Genomic DNA, 17,756 nt, shown 5'->3' on the forward strand with positions numbered 1-17,756 from the left:
TAATCTTTACCGTGTTAATTATTATGTCTCGGTGTGGACCTCATTGAGTTCATCTTGTTTTGAACTCTCTCTGCTGCCGGAAACTGAATGTCTGTTTCCTTCCCAAGGTTAGTTAAGTGTCTAGCTTTGATTTCTTCGAAAGAGTTTTCTGTCCCTCTCTGTCTCTCTTTTCCCTCTGGGAATAATGTCAATGGCTGTTCACTTTACGTTGTTCTTAGCCTATCCTCATTCCTAATTTTTTTTTTTTTTTTTCTGTTCAGCTCAGGTGCTTTACCCTGTCTTCCAGATCACTGATCCATTCTTCTGTATCTTCTACCCCACTGTTGATTCCCTATAGCGTATTTTTAATTTCAGTTAATGTGTTCTTCAACCCTGATTGGGTTTTCTATATATTTTCTGCCTCTTTTTTGAAGTTCTGAGCTCTTCCATTCTTCTCTCCAGTCCAGTGAGCATCTCTTCATGACCATTATTTGGAACTGTTCATCAGGCATATTGCTTATTTATATTTCATTTAGCTCTTTTCTGAGGTTTGTCTTATTCTTTCTTTCTTTCCAGTTGTCTCCTCATTTTGTTGATTTTCTTTGTCTCTTTCTGTGAATTAGGCAGAACAGCTACTTCTCCTAAACTAGAAGGAATGCTCTTGTGTCTGGTCCTCCCCTGTGTAGACTGTATGTGCCTGGTCGCTTTAGTGGGCTGACTGGGGGTCGCGGGTCACTCCGTGCTGGGGCCACCCTGGTGAGACGGCCTGAGCTAAAGTAGGCATGTGCTGGGGTGGTCCTGAGGCCATCCGTGCTGAGGGCATCACAGTCTGACAGCTGACGCTGACGTGGGTGCAAGCCAGGGCATCACAGCACTCTCTGTGCAGAGGGGACCCTGGAAGGATAGCTCAAGTTGAAATGGGTGTGGGCTGGGGCAGCCTGGTTCTCTCTGCACAGAAGGTGCACTGACAAGGCAGCTGAAACTGAAGGAGATGGAAGCCAGGGGTCATGGCGCTCTCTGAGCAGGGAGCACTTGTTATAGGACACATGAAACTGAAGTGGCTACAAGCCAGGAGATCCCAGGGCCCCTTGCATCAGGGGTGTCCTGGAAAGCGTCTTTCTTGTCATTCTCTACAGTGTGTCTTTTCTTGTGCGGCAGCTATTCAGTGAGCACTTGATTCTGTTTCAGGAAGAATTGCTCTGTAAGCAGGTGGAGATTTGGTGTGGCTGTGGAGGAGGTGAGTTCAGGTTCTTCCTACGTCACCATCGTGGACCAGAAGTCCACAGTAAGGATCTTTTGAAGGCTTTCTCGATTGTGGTCTTTGATCTTGTGACACATTAGACCTATCTTGCGTTTTCTTTCTTGAGCAGATGGCATTTGTGTACCAACGTGTAGAACTGATTTTTCTCCTTCTGCATTTACGCAGCTATTTCTTATCAGAATGTTGTGCCATCAACTGCAAAATCTCCTAAATAATTTAACAATTGGAAAACGTCGTAGGAGAGGAAGAAATGATGGCCCAAATACGGCAGCATTTGATGTGACTTGTGGCAGATTCTAAGGAAATAAGATTACATAATAAGTGAAACAGAAAGAGATAAATTGCCCAACAAGTATGTCCCCCGTGGGCTTAGGAGATACCTCAGAAATGACACAAATGGAAGTAATCAGTTATGAGTCAGCATTCTTCCATGTACTTTACAAGGAGAAATTTTAGCTCCAAACTGATCTTAAGTTAATGAGCCGGGCCATAGGGTAACTGAGGGGTTGGATTTCTTATAGTGTCCTTGCATTATATGCTCCACTGGTACACCTGAGAGATGCCATAAGAAAAATGAGTTCTGTTTTGCGTCGCTTTGTAAAGGCAATCGGGTCATGGATTTCAGGGGGTCGGTCATTCATTTCTTGCCACTACTTCATGTGTACTATTTGGAATTCTGAGACTGAACAGCACCCTAATTATGAAAAGCATACTCATTAACAAGTGAGTCCAAAGAAAAGCTGGCAGAGGGCAAGCCACAAAGAAATCAACATGCTGGCCCAGTGTAGTTGTCGGAAAGCAATGAATGTGGCACAGAATGCGTTCCTTTTTGAACTTCAAGTTTCTGAACTCCTGGAAGTAGACAGAAGGGCAGTATTACATAAGGGCTTAGGGACACAGCATTTGGATTCTGAATGTTGTTTTTTTTTTTGTTTTTTTTTTTGAGATGTAATTGATACGTAATACTCTATTAGTTTCAGGCATACAACCTAATGATTTGATGTTCGTACCTATCGCAAAATGATCACCACTGGGAATCTAACTTCCATCAGCTCACATAGTTGAAACATTTTTGTCATATCGTGAGAAATTTTAAGATCCACTTTTTCAGCAGCTTTCAAATCTACAGTATACGATCATTAACTCCAGTCACCATGTTTTACATTACACTCCCAGAACTTAGTTGTTTTATAACTGGAAGTTTGCACTCTCTGACCCCTTTTATCCATCTCACCCACCTCTGAACACCCCAACCTCTGGCAACCACCAATTTATTCTCTGTTGTTTATGAGATCAGGTTTTTTTAGTTTGTTTGTTTGCTTGCTTTTGAGATTCAAAATACAAGTGAGATCATATACATTTTTAATTTTTTTTAATGTTTATTTTATATTTTTGAGAGAGAGAAAGAGAGCAAGTGAGCGGGTGAGGGGCAGAGAGCAAGAGGGAGACACAGGATCTGAAACAAGGCTCGAAGCTCTGAGCTGTCAGCACAGAGACCGATGCAGGGCTCGAACTCACAAACCACGAGATCATGACCTGAGTCAAAGCTGGACACCCAACCGACTGAGCCACCCAGGCGCCCCTGTTCAAATCTTTAATCCATTTTTTAAAATGTTTGTTTATTTTTGAGAGAGAGAGAGAGAGAGCGAGCAAGCGCACGCGTGCAAGGGGGGGAGGCGCAGAGAGAGAAGGAGACAGAGGATCTGAAGCAGGGCTCGATTTCACATGACCTGAGCTGAAGTCAGACACTTAACCTACTGAGCCACCCAGGCGCCCCTAAATCTTTCATCCATTTTGAGTTAGTTTTTAGGCATTATGTAAGACAGTGGTTCAGTGTCATTATTTTGCACATGGCTGTCCAGTTTTCCTAGCACCGTGTATTGAAATCCTCTGTCCACTGTGTATTCTTGGCTGCTTGTTGTAAATGAATTGGCCATATATGCATGAGTTTATTTCTGCTTTCTCTGTTCTCCTCTATTGATGTATGTGTCTGTTTCATGGCAACACCATAGTGTGTTGATTACCATAGCTTTGTAATATATTTTGAAATCCGAAAGCATGGTGCCTCCACCTTCGTTTTTCTTTCTCAAGAGCGATTTGACGTTTCATGGTTCCATAAAAATTGTAAGATTGTTTTATTTCTATAAAAATGCTAACGGGATGTTGATATGGATTACATTGAATTTATAGGTTGCTTTGGGCAGTATGGACATTTTAACAATATTACTCTTCTCATCCGAGCCCAGATTATCTTTGTTTATTTTTGTCTTCGCTTTTTTCAACATTGTGCTATAGTTTTCAGTGTATAGGTCTTTTACCCCCTTGGTTAAGTTTCTGAGCATTTTATTCTTTTTGATGCAATCGTACATAGGGTTTTCTTAGTTTCTTTTTTTGATAGTTCAATTATTAGTGTATAGACAGGCAAAAGATTTGTGTTTATTGATTTTGAATCCTACAACTTGAGTGAATTTGTTGATTAGTGCTAATAGTTTTTTGGTGGCGCCTCTACGGTTTGTCATATACAGTATCATGTCACGTGCAAACAGTGACATACTTCGTCCTTTCCGATTTGAATTCCCTTTCTTTCTCTTGTCTAATTGTTCTGGCCAAGACTTCCAATACTATGTTGACTAAAAGTGGTAAGTGTCTCACTCCTGATCTTTATTATGCTTTTTATTTCCCCTACACACACTTTGTTGAGAGTTTTATCATAAATAGATGTCGAATTATGCTAATGATTTTTCTGTACTTATGGAGATGATCGTATGATTTTTGGCGTTAAATTTGTTAATGTTGTGAATCACACTGATTGGTTTGTGAGTGTTGAAACATTCTTGCATCCCTGGAATAAATTTCACTTGTTCATGCTGTATGACCCTTTGACTGTAATATTGAATTCAGTTTGCTAATATTTTGTTGAGGACTTTTTCATCTGTGCTCATCAGGGATTTACTTGTGGCATCCTTGTTTGGTTTGGGATCAGGGTAATGCTAGCTTCATACAATGAGTTGGAGTTTAAGAAAGACTCGGATTCTTTAAATATTTGGTAGAATTGACCAGCGAAGATGTAGTTGTGGCCATTTCTTTGCTGGGAGGCTTTTTATTACTGATTCAAGCTCGTTGCTAGTAATTGATCTGTTTAGATTTTCTATTTCTTCATGATTCACTCTCGGGTTGTATACGTCTAGAAATGTATCCATTTCTTCTAGGTTGTTCACTTTGTTGGTGTGTGATTGTGGATAACAGTCTTTTATGATCCTTCATATTTTTGCAGTTTTTATTTTTCTTTTAGTTATAACCTCTCCTGGTTCATTTCTGCTTTTGATTCTCTTCTTCTTGGCGAGCTTAAGTATAGATCTGTCGATTTTGTTTACAATCTCTGTTACCTGCAAACGGAAGCACTGCTAGCCACCAGTGCCAGCGACCTAGAGGTGTCCCCTGGGAGGCAGCCACAAAAATTTGGGTGCCAGATGAGAGTACAAGTTCCTTCTGGGAGACATGAGTGAGTTGGAGCAAGGCTGAGGGACAGATCAAAGATGACGCCCATCAGCGTCTGTCTTTGGAGAGTATTTCAGTAGGCCCTTGGCTGTATGTTAAATCGGATGTCTGCATCTTGCTTTGACTTTAAGGTAAACGAATAAGCCTCTTTAAGAGGAAGTCAGTGCTTTTCAATTTGCTGCTTCCGCACTGAGACTTGGAGTGGGTGGGTCCACATACCCAAGCTCTTTGTGAACTAGTCAGTTGACTATTGCCTTGTGGGTCTCAAGCCCTGTATACACTATATGTTTTGGGGGCTCTTCTCAGGTGCAGGTCTTAAAAATTGGGGTACCCGATAGGAGATTCAAACCTTTTGCTTCTTGGGGAGAAACCTGGGACTTCAAGTCCCGATTGTGGGTCACAGTGCCAGGGGTGGGGCCTATTCCAAGGTTGTGTCTCAACCACTCTTACCTGCTTTCACGTGACTTTTTTGTTTGCCTACCGTGTAGCAGCCACTCAGCTAGTTTTAGTTTTTGTTTTCTTTTTCAGAGGAAATTGTTCCCTATGTAGCTGTAGATTCAGTGAGTCCATAGGAAGAGGTGGGTCCAGGACCTTCCTACATTGTCTTCTTATCCTGGAACGCCCCAGATGGGTTTTAATAACAGTCCATACGCTTGCTGCCTCTGGGAAAATTATCATTCTCTATGCCTGTTGCCTCATCTATATTTTGGGAATTTAAGTATCTACCTCCCAAATGTTGCCAACCCCGAATGAATTAAAACTTAATAGATGACTGGCAGATCCCTGAAGTTTACCACTCTCAGGGCTGTGGTGGGACCCTTGCGCGAACCATAACCGGATTCTCTGTATTAGGCTAAGTTGGGGAGGGACCTTCAGGAAGGTCCTGCTTCCCACCTGCATACTTGCACGTTTTTTAATTGTTTTGTCTTAATCATTTCTGCTTGTGGTTGATGCTTTTTTTTTTTTAGGCGACTCTTAAGCTTAATGACCTGTAAGCAGTTCTTTTTTTCTTTAGCATTATAAAACTTGACGATTTAGTATTTTTTTAGTAAAAAAGTAAGAAATCAACAGTAAGGACTAAACCAAAACAAAATGTTCTTTGAGAGCCTTCGATGCAAAGGAGGTAAAACACTTGACTTAGGTCTCCAGGCACCGTTGACCGTGAAATGCTTTACTACCGAACTGTCTACTAGAACATTCTGTGGAGGCAGAATTGTTCTCTATTTGTGGTCACCGTTGTAGTGACCACTAGCCACATGTGCCTCTTGGGCACTGGAAATGCGGTATGACTGAGGAACTAAACTTTTCAATTTTAGCTAATTTAAATAGCCAATGGGTCTACGGGCTGTCACTGAACAGCTCAGGGTCTATAGCATAATAGGAATAGTGATGTATTCTTAAGATTAGAGGACTAATTCAGTCAGGTGGAACAAAGCCGTGGTTTTGCCTTCTTATTGATAAACAAGCCAGATAAAACAATTTTAATTTCAAATAAGACATCCATACTTAGAAAAAGGCCTCTCTAAAATGTGTTCATTTCTCAGTCTTCTTATAAATGCTGATTAAATTAAGACGTATTCCATAGTTGCTGCTCAGTAAAATGTGCTATGTGAATTGGCTAAATCTGCAACTGATGGAAAATGTGTATTTCTAGCTGTACGCTCGATGCGATGTTCATATGAATATGCTTTTCACAGCTCTTCTGTTGCTTTCTCTTAGAGGAGAAGGAATGGAATTACAAAGCTAAAGCGTGAATGTGTGATCATGCTCTGGTTTCATTATTGTTTCTCAAGGGAAGTTGAAAGAATGGTCTTTGGTCCTCTATGGCACCTCCGTGCAGCCCTACTCCCCAACGAACGAGTTTCCTAAGGTAGAACGTGTCCGTTATACCCGAGTCGAAGACCCCACCGAGGACTATGGTACAGAGGATTATGCAGGTGAGTTGGCTTCCAACAGAGACATGGGCTAAGGGAAGAAATCTCATGCGTCATCCCACCATGCAGAAATAAGCTTCAACCCATATTCTGGTATTTTCTTCCATCTTCTTTTCTATCCCCCAAATATGTGTGTATATTCAGATAGCTGGGTTTTTTTTTTTCCTTCAAAGCTAAAAGCACACTGTCTATAGTTTTCATATCTGTTTTCTTCCTCTTGTGCTTATTAAGAGCATATTTCCCTGTTGTCACATATCCTCACAAGAAGTATTTAAAAGACAGCATGATAGCCCAGCCTCTGATTGCGCTATATTTAATACGTAATCTGGGAGGTGCTGTTTGCTTAGAGTTTTGCACTGTTTGAAATAAGGCTTGGCTTTATCAGTCTTGTTTAGAATAGAGTTCCGAGCATTACTGCATCAAAGGGAATAATCAGTTTGAGGGCTTGGACACATTTTGTCACATTCCTTTCCAGACAAGATGTACCAGTCTACGCTGTGACCAGCTGTGCGTTTATTACACTCATTCCTGCCAACAGTGAGCGGAAAGAAAAAAGTAAAGGAACAGGACATTTTTAAATTTTTATACCTTTGATTGTTAGTAAATCTAAACATTTTTCCTCTGTAGTTCCAGGAATTAAATACAACTGTATTTTGCCCATTTTTCTATTCAAAGGGGCAGCAATTTCTTATCCATTTATAAGAACTCTATGTATGTTATTGTCCCTCACATAGTCTCATACAGTCGTTACCCCTTATCAGTGGTTTCATCCATGGTCAGGAAGCAGACGATCCCTTCATCTGATCTATCATCGGGTCTATAGGAGCTTAACGCTACATTACCATGCCCACATCACCCCACTTCATCTCATCCTGTAGGTGTTTTATCATCCCCCTTTGTCACAAGAAGGAGGGTAAGTACCACACAAGATATTTTGAGACACTACATTCACATACTTTTATCACAGTATACTGATAGAATTGTTCTGTATTATTAGTTTCTTACTGTGCCGTATTTATAAATGAAATGTCATCACAGATATGTATGTGTAGGAGAGAAACAGTATAGGGAGGGTTTGGTACTCTCCATGGTTTCCGGCATCCACTGGGGTCTTGGAATGGTATTCTCCACAGATAAACTGGGGGAGGAACTACTCTATTTGCTGAAAACATCTTCCCAGTTAGTGCTTGCTTCCAAAATGTTGCTCTCGTGTTGTATTGTGTTGTTTCGACAGAAGAAGAAAATTGGAGGGTAGGATTTATAGCTTCAGACCTCACTTGTGCTTTTTCTAAAAAGAAGCTTTAGTCTTTAAAATCAACAAAATATTGGAGCGCCTGGGTGGCTCAGTCGGTTGAGCGTCTGACTTCAGCTCAGGTCATGATCGTGCGTTCTGTGAGTTCAACCCTCACGTCGGGCTCTGTGCTGACAGCTCAGAGCCTGGAGCCCCCTTCAGATTCTGTGACTCCTTCTCTCTCTGCTCCCACCCCTCCACTCTCTGTCTCTCTCTCAAAAATAAACATTTCATTAACTTTTTTTTTTAATGAAATCCACAAAATATTCACACGCATTTTTTTTCTAAACTCTTAACACTTGGCCATGCATTCATCTGAAATTCATTCTGGTTTATGATATATAGTATGAAATAAAAGTGTCTTTATTTGCCATATAGACAAACATTATTGACTGGGTTATCATCCCTTCTTTTACTCGTTTAGGATCCCTTCCTTCATAACTATAGAAGAAATTCTTACACTGGGGTCTCTTCTGGTGTCCCTTTTTCTGATTTTTCAGTCTAGTAATTCTTAATCCAGTTGTATCCACACTAGGATTTATTATCTGTCGAACATCTCCTTGTTTTCGTGGCAATTCTTAAATCCACCTATAAAGATCCCATTGGAATTTAATTTGAATTTATATGCGATCTCATAATTGGTTGCTTTTTTGGGGGGGGCTGGGGGGAGGAGAAATGTTTTTACAATATACAGTCTTCCCATCCAAACCACATCCCATGTCCCAGTTTACTAAAATCTTTTAATTTTATGTATTACTGTTCTTCTTAGTGTTATCCTATGTATTTTGCGGACTTGTTGCTATTATGATGGAAAAGATGCCTTTTTCCTAACTAGGATATGCTAGCATCTAGGAAACCTAGTGGCTATTGCATAGTTATCTTATATCTGGCCATTCTGCTCAACTCTCTTATTAATTTACATATTTTAGAGTTCATTTTTCTGGGGCAGTTTAGGTATTGTGGCCATATCTGCAATTTTTTTTTTCCTTCTTCAAGGTAGATCTCTGATTTCTGTCTTGTTGCATTGACGACCATTTATAGGAGCATTCAGTTCTCCTGGGACAGGCTATGATACTTAATGAACAAAGCTTCGCCTAAGAGAACTGTTTGTAAATAGCAATTTAATGTGCCTTTAGACGAGAATCGTTTTCTTTCTGTTGAGTTCTTCGAGATTCTTTTTCGAGATACTAAAGATAAAAGTACGTCATGAATTACCTTAACAGAATATCTTCAGTATGCCTGTGGTTCCTTTTATTCTAAAGAGGTAGTACCCCAGAGTCCATCATAAGTTTGAATAACTCAAACCAGTTGAGCTGACCAGAGCTCGATTGTGTTAGGTTTCGTCCTATTTTGTTTTGAGCTTGTAACGTTATTACTCACATTCTAACTAGCAAACCATTTCATCTTCTCTGATAGGAGAAAGGATACCAGAAACGTAAACTGAGCATAATAATAACCCGTTGCTATATGCCTTATGCTCGGTTTCCAATTCAAATGTTGGTAATGTTAAAATTCTGAACAGTGACGTATCTTCATGGTTTTCCTCCTTACATCTCTTAAATGTCCACATTGGCACTTGGGAGAGAACAAAGACAATTATTTCTTTATTACCCTGCAAACTAAAATGCTAACCTGCATCTGGGACAGTTGAAGATTGTAAGAGAAACAGCACAGCATGTGAACTTGCCAGACAGAGCCCTTTGGCACGTATCAAGAGTAAGTTTGGGGGTGTTTTTTTAATTGCAGAAATCATCTGGTGAAAATTTAGGGCCACCCAGGGTTCCTTTCCTTCAGAGCTGTGATTTTCACCTTCATGGAGAAGTCAGCCTGTCTAGAGGCACAGATGGCATTATCATAACCAGATCCCTGTAACGTTTCATCAAATTCCAGGGACCGTAGGACCCACAACTGGCTGAACCTCCAGCCTTATACGACACAACAGAGACACCGTCTCCTCATGTATCATAGCAGATAGCTGAAATGTCCCAAGTTGCACTAGCTGTGGAATTTAATTTAGAGGTCAGTTTTAAGGCTTGGGGGAAACAGAGATAAACAGCACTGTTAAATGACTCTTGTGATTAATCAGAAGTATATTTCAAAAGTCATCTCTAGGACCTCATTTTCTACCCTTCCACAGGAGACCTGGACAAGCCACTCTAGCTCTTGGAAAGGGTGTTTTCTCGCCAGAAAAATGAGAGATTTTTCTCTGTGTCATGCCTCCCGGTTGCTACCATCTTATGTTTCAACTCAGTAACTGTAGAACACGGTCCCATCATGACTAAGGGAGATCAAGGTTCACCAGTAAATCCTTTTGATTAAAATAAATATGGTTCAGACATTTCTGCCATATCCACTTACTCTTTGTACGTTGCACGCAGTATGTTTGTTGCTAGTTAGAATCATGTGACTTTTCAGCAGGAAAGAGCTTGAAGATTAGGGGACGAAATGTCCTAAAATACAGAGAACAAGGAAAAAGGGAGTTAGTTCAAGCAAGCAACGGGCCTATATGTAGCCCGTGTCATTAGAAAGCTTTTCATTAATTATAAAAACCTCCATCTTTCTGGGGTTTTTCCCCTGCCTGGGCATTCTCACTCTATACCAAAGAACACGTCACGAGAGATCAGCAACTGTGATTCTGAGTCTGGAATTCTTTAAGCTCGCTTGCGTTGTTTAAAATTGATGTGTAGTTTTCTTTTGTTGAGCTGCCCACTGGCCTATGGGTAGGACGCAGTTTTAAATCTATTATCTGTGCCTCAAGTACCTGCTTTATAATCCAAGACCAGATACCGATAAGCTTGCACCAGATGCCATGATGACGTTTCTTGCTGGCTACGGTATCTCAGAGGTATTCGGTGGTCTTAATGACCTTGGGCAAGCCGGACGATCTCGTCCAGGCATTGAATATAATAAACTTGCTTTCTTGGCTGTCAACAGCTGAGCTTCTCGGTTTTCTATAAATCCGACGTTTTTATCATTATGCATATTTCATTGCAAACAGTTCTTTTCCACTTGCTCCAGTGGCATTGCTCATTGGAATTCTGAGATTTTTGTTATCTCCCACAAGGCAGCCATATGTGTTTTAAAGACCAGGCCGTGACTGGATTTACATTCTCGACACTTAGGTCATTGAGGTCCCCCCCCCCCCCCCCCCCCCGCCAAAAGCCAAGAGTTCATCTCTGGGCCGACAGCCGTCATCCACGTTATTCCTCCGTCTTAAAGAAACTCTCACGGAAGGAGGAAGACACCCAAGTCTCATTTTCTACCGCATGCAAACGGACCTGCTTTCAAACCACTGTTTCCAAGTGTTGTTTTCGATTTTTGTGCAAAGGTCCCTGCGACCCTGAGTGCAGCGAGGTTGGCTGTGACGGCCCCGGCCCGGACCACTGCAGTGACTGCTTGCATTACTACTACAAGCTGAAAAACAACACCAGGTAAGAACAGAGGCTGCGGCGGTCCCTCCCACAGCATGCCCTGGGCGTTCCCATGGGGGGGGGGGGGGGGCGCCTGAACAGGACCTGTGATGTTCGGCCACCGGGGCCTGAGCACCGGCCCCCACCTCCTGGAGTAAATTCAAGATGCGGAAACGGATACTGCATCACAGAACACAAAGTGCACCTGTATGCTGTCCAGCCGCAGGTGCCTTTTCTCATATCTGGAAAGGGTGGCGGGGGAAAGGACTAGCTCTACACAGGACTGGCCTTCCCCTTTAGACCTTTCCATTCCCTGGATGTCTGACGCCACAGCTATGTGTGGTCTTCGCGAAAATGCCGGCACACAACCAAACAGGTGCTTTCCCGGGGTCCCCACTGCGCAAGCCCTTGGCTTCTGCCTCAGGCTGTGCAGATGACGGTGCCGGCCCAGCAGAAGCCACGCCCTCCAGGCACCTCTCAGCCCCGCCCCTTCTCCCTCCTCCTTCAGGGAAAACTGGGACTTGCATTTCAGCTATGCTGACACACCCAGACGCGTTCCAGTTCCTGTTTACATCCTTGCTGGAATTTAAATTCCTTAAAGGAAAGGCCCTTGGCCACCTCAGCACCTCTCATTATCGCCTAGACCGGCAAAATGCCTGACATTGGATTTGGAACTCCGTAAATATTTGTTGAAGGAGTAAAGCGTTGTCCTTCGACGATGGGCAAACGAAGAAGTTATTTTTTAAAGTTTATCATAACCAAGTTTAAATATATTTACGTTATCTTTTTTTTTAATTTGAAGTTCATAATTTTCATTTGTGTTCATTTAACATAAAAAGGGCAGATGGGCAGAAAAGAAGAAAACCCCTGTTAACATTTTCTCAACTATTCTTCCCGAGTTGGCTCAGTTGGTTATGCGTTGTTTACGTTAATTTAGACGACAGCATACAACCGCTCCCTCCAACACACGGGATCCATATGACACACAAAAACCGCACAAAACCACAAGTAACCCCTTATTAGCAGCCTCTTTGTAAAAAATCAGGGTTGCCACCTAGCTTCCCTTCAACCCAAGGCTACTACCTTCCTCTGGAGACTCCATTTCTAGCCATCATCCCTTTGAAAGAGCTAGACCCGAACTGGAAGACATACCCTACTTGACGGACTTGGTATTGTGTGATTGCCTTGCTACTTCGGCACCCTACACGGGAAAAAGCTTCAACCCACAGAATTTGGCTCTTTGGGTATGATGTTACCCTAATGGTTTCAAAAGGATTTAAAGACTGAGGACGGCTGTTGGCCGAGCACTTCTAAGAGTGCTAGGACTGAGTCTCTGATGATGGTCCCCTTCTTTTTATCATTGCACGATGCAGGATCTGTGTCTCCAGCTGCCCCCCTGGCCACTACCATGCTGACAAGAAGCGATGCAGGAAGTGTGCCCCCAACTGTGAGTCCTGCTTTGGGAGCCATGGTGACCAGTGTCTGTCCTGTAAATATGGATACTTCCTCAACGAAGAAATCAACAGCTGTGTTACCCACTGCCCCGATGGCTCATACCAGGACACCAGTGAGTAGATTGCAAATATTTGGGTTTCAGAGAGGAAATACAAGGTTTTCACTTGAGTGACATTAGGCGCGAAATCAAGGTTATATCAAACAGGATCTAACCAATTTTTACGAGAACGTGTTAGAAGTGTAAAAGATGAATTTGTAACCATTTTTGTGCAAGCTGATTTATGTAAAAATGCTTGTAAAGTGTCAGGGAGTCCTCAGGCCCTTCCCCAGATTCAGTGATTGGCCAGGAGGACCCATAAGACTTAGCGTATTTGTACTCATGAGCTCATCATTACAACTTATTACAGCAAAAAGGCACGAAGTCACGTCAGGAAGAGGTGCGGAGGACAGAGTCAGCAGAAAATGGCAAACGTGTCCAAGAGTTTTCTCCCAGGGAAGTCACCCAGGAGGCATTCAAATCCCCCGGCCACAATTTATTACAACCTGTGTGCAATGTAGGCTACCTGGGAACCTCCTTAGAGTCTCAGTGCCCAGGCTTGTGGTCATGAAGACACCCTCTCCCTGACCCATAACAAAACGCCAGACTCCTAGAAGGGAAGCAGATGTTCAGCATAAACCATATTGTTTGTACAGGTTAAGCACCATGCGCCACTCTTCTCAGGGAGGGTGCTAGAAACCCTCCTGAGAGCCAAGGTCCCAGTTGGCCACGGGCCAACTTCAGCAGGCTTTCCAAGGATAGCAGCCACGCCTACCCGAAGGAACCAGGGCCCTGCAATACCAATGTGTGCTTTTCAGAAAGCTTAGAAACATGACTTCCACGTGAATGTGGAATAGACACATGTCAAAGACTGCCAACGAGGAAACCTACAAAGTGGTGAATGTTGTCGGAGACTATCAGGTATTGTCTCCAGTCCAACACAATCAGGTATTGTCCCTAGTCCACTAGTAAGGCAAAATGAAATCTGTTTGCTGAGTTATAGGCAAAACTGATTGATTCCCAAAGAGATCTGAGAAGAGAGAGTAGGAGGGTCCTGAACTCACCTTGTCTCTCAGCTACACTGAAGTATAAGCTACGTTTGTACGACCAGCTCTGAAAATGACCGGAAGCCTGGCAGAACAGACCTTCCACAGTTAATTGTAGACAGAAGGCCACCTCGAAAGGGGAGGAAGAATGGAGACGTGGGCAAAAACCAAACCCCTGGTGCCACTAACCCTACAAACAGAAGCGACATCACAAGCAAGGAGGAGCAAGACGACCTGACCCCACACTAGGCACCCCCAGCATTGGGAAGATGAGTCCCCGTGGCCTCTGGCTCTGAAAACCAGCACATCTTAACTTCCATGGGACTTGGTTCCAGGAGAGTCTGAGGGCAATAGGAAACTGAGTCCCCATCCTTAAAGCTCCAGCATACGAAATGACTCAGCCAAGACAGCACAGAAGCAGCAGTTTGGAAAGTGCCTGGGGTATACATGAAGGAGATGTATTGACTAATCTATCCTGAAGGGGCAGGACGTAGAGAATATTGCTCTAGAAACGAAAGTGCTGGTGGGTGCCATTCCTCCCCCCCCCCCCCCCCCCCCAGCCCTAGATAACTGGATGTTTGTGAGAGGTAGCATTAACTCTCTCCATCTACTTTGCTATAGCACTGGGTGCCCTTCCCCATCCAACCCAACTCAGCCGTCCTCCCTTCAGAGTGGCTCCTGCCTCACCAGACCCTCCAAAATGACTCATGCCCTGGAGAGGGAGGAGATCAACCCACGTAACAGCACACTTTCATTTCCTGTCGTGGAGCCTCAGAGCTTTCAGTGTACCTATACCTGTGGCCGAGGGAATAATTTCAGACAGGTAGGCTCACTGCTGGCCCAACTCACCAAGCCTGCGGCTGCTATAGATAGGCCTCTGGAGAGCACATGGGGCAAATGCTACCCCGGGCACTCATAGCAGGCAAAGCGGATCACTGCAGCTGGCTAGGCAGAAGGCAGTTGCGACTCAGCCACAACAGGGGTGCATACAGCCCACACCGAGGACACCCTTGTTCTGGTGACCAGGAGGAATTACACTGTAAGGCACCACAGGACCACTTCTACACAGGCCACTACTTTCAGGACCAGGAGACATAGCTGACTGTCCTCCTACATTAAAAACACACACAGAGAGTTAGAAAAAAATGAGACAGAGGAATATGTCCCACGTGGAAAAAAAAAAAAAAGATAAATCACAGTGAAAGAGCTAAATGAAATGGAAGTAAGCAATATGCCTGATAAAGAATTCAAAGTAATGATCACTGAGATACTTGAGAAAAGAGCAGACGATCTTAAAAAGAAAGAACCAGTCAGAGCTAAAGAATTTAATAACTGAAATAAAAATACACTAAATGGAATCAACAACAGATTAGAAGATGCAGAAGAACAGATCAGTGACATGGAAGACAGGGTAATAGAAAACAACCAAGCTGTCTTCAGCAAGTGGTGCTGGGAAAACTGGACAGCGACATGCAGAAGAACGAACGTGGACCACTTTCTTACACCAGACCCAAAAATAAACTCAAAATGGATGAAAGACCTAAGTGTAAGACAGGAAGCCATCAACATCCTCGAGAAGAAAGCAGGCAAAAACCTCCTTAACCTTGGCCTCAGCAACTTCTTACTCAACACATCTCTGGAGGCAAGGGAAACAAAAGCAAAAATGAACTATTGGGCCCTCACTAAAATAAAAACCTTCTGCACAGCGAAGGAAACAATCAGCAAAACTAAAAGGCGACCGACAGACTAGGAGAAGATATCTGCAAACGACATATCAGAGAAGGGTTAGTATCCAAAATTTATAAAGAACTTCTCCAACTCAACACCAAAAACAAATAATTCAGTGAAGAAATGGGCAAAAGACATGAATAGACACTTTTCCAAAGAAGACATCCAGATGGCCAACCGACACATGAAAAAATGCTCAACATCACTCATCATCAGGGAAATACATCAAAACCACAATGAGATACCACCTCACACCTGTCAGAATGGCTAACATTAACAACTCAGGCGACAACAGATGTTGGCGAGGATGTGGAGAATGCAAGCTAGGGCAGCCACTCTGGAAAACAGTATGGAGGTTCCTCAAAAAGTTAAAAATAGGACTAGCCTACATCTCAGCAATTGCACTACTAGGTGTTTATCCAAGGGATACAGGTGTGCTGTTCGAAGGGGCATATGCACCCCACTGTTTATAGCAGCCCTATCAACAATAGCCAACGTATGGAAAGAGCCCAAATGTCCATCGATGGATGAATGGATAAAGAAGATGTGGTATCTGTATACAATGGAGTCTTACTCGGCAATCAAAAAGAATGAAATCTTGCCATTTGCAACTACATGGATGGAACTAGAGGGTATTATGCTAAGCGAAATTAGAGAAAGGCAAATATCATATGACTTCACTCATACGAGGACTTTAAGACACAGCACAGATGAACATAAGGGAAGCAAAAATAATATCAAAACAGAGGGGCACAAAACATAAGAGACTCTTAAATCTGGAGAACAGAGGATTACTAGAGGGCTTGTGGGAGGGAGGATGGGCTAAACAGGTAAGGGGCATTAAGGAATCTACTCCTGAAATCATTATTGCACTATATGCTAACTAATTTGGATAGAAATTTAAAATAAATTAATAAAATAAATTAATACAAATATATATATATTTTTTTTTTAATAATTTCCAACATAGCAATATAACTAGAATTGGGGGGAGGGAGAGGTAATTTTTTCAAACAGAAATCATTTGCAACTTTACCAAACAAAAATCTGTAAATTAACATGTAACTTCACAGCATTTGGGCCCTAAGCCATCATCATTAGGAAACAAAGATCTATTACCTGGAGAATTAAGTGATCCTTGGGCACACCTACCTTTTAATGTTCTGGTATGGCCCGGAGTTCTTAGTAATTTGTCCTAACAATTGTGTCACACCAGGATACATGACGACACTGACATTTTCTGTTTCTGCACAACCTAAGAACGAAGAATACCCAAGTTTAAATGAGCAAGAGTTGTTTTTACAAAATCAGGCAAGAATTTGGAGGTGGATACTGTTGCTTCTTAAGAAGTCAGAGTCCCTTGATTCGAAGGCAGGAGTTTTTCCATCAGGCAGATGGGGTCTCTAAGTTACCCTACAGAACAGTGGGTAGGGATTTCCTTGTAGTTTTTATCCCCCCCAGATTTGGAACATGAGCTTGCAACCTGATAGAGAAGGGAAAACTAAGAGAATAAGAGTGAGGAGGGGGGCTGAGGGATCCACAGAAATAAGCAGTATTTCTTGAAGAAAAATTCAAAATTCTATCAAGATGACAGAGTGTTAGGAAAGAAATTTGGTTCCAGGTGATTATAGGATCAAGATAATTGAGTGTCCATTGCTTTCCCAGAGCCTGGGAGGTATATAATTAAGGAAGGCCGTTCAAACAATTTGCTGATATGAGTGGTCTCTGTATCTCTCTCCTTTTTGTAATTGGCTTTTGTTATATTTTCCTCCTGTAATGAGTCTGTTTACATAAAACAGTGATCAGGTATGATCATGACTAGTAATAATTATAGCCAACACATTTACAGCGCTTTCAAGTTCATATAGTTCCCTTGAGGAATTTCATTAACCCCTGAAGACAAGCTGAGAGGTCAGCATTGTTGTAATGTTTCTTCAACAAATGGAAGGAGAGGGATCCTGAGCTTGCCCGCTGGAAATGCTAAAACCAGAATTCACATCTAGGTTGACATCGTGATGGAGAGACTATATGAAGACTACCAGAAGATTGTATTTCATGGCAGGGGGTTCAGAGTTGAGAAAGAGGGGTTGGACCTCCAGGAGGTCCTTCTAGGAATC

The 17,756-nt window shown here is 42.5% G+C and overlaps 1 protein-coding gene across 1 annotated transcript in view; it reads left to right on the plus strand.

The window, feature by feature from the left end:
• Window positions 1-17,756, plus strand: part of PCSK5 (proprotein convertase subtilisin/kexin type 5) — a 456,194-nt gene that overhangs the window by 280,219 nt on the left and 158,219 nt on the right. The window contains 3 exon segments of the mRNA XM_032595566.1: window positions 6,532-6,675; window positions 11,292-11,394; window positions 12,747-12,940. Of these exon segments, the coding sequence (XP_032451457.1) occupies window positions 6,532-6,675; window positions 11,292-11,394; window positions 12,747-12,940 (441 nt within the window).

The sequence above is a fragment of the Lynx canadensis genome, chromosome D4 (genome assembly GCF_007474595.2).
Source record: "Lynx canadensis isolate LIC74 chromosome D4, mLynCan4.pri.v2, whole genome shotgun sequence".
NCBI classification, from domain to species: Eukaryota; Metazoa; Chordata; class Mammalia; order Carnivora; family Felidae; genus Lynx; species Lynx canadensis.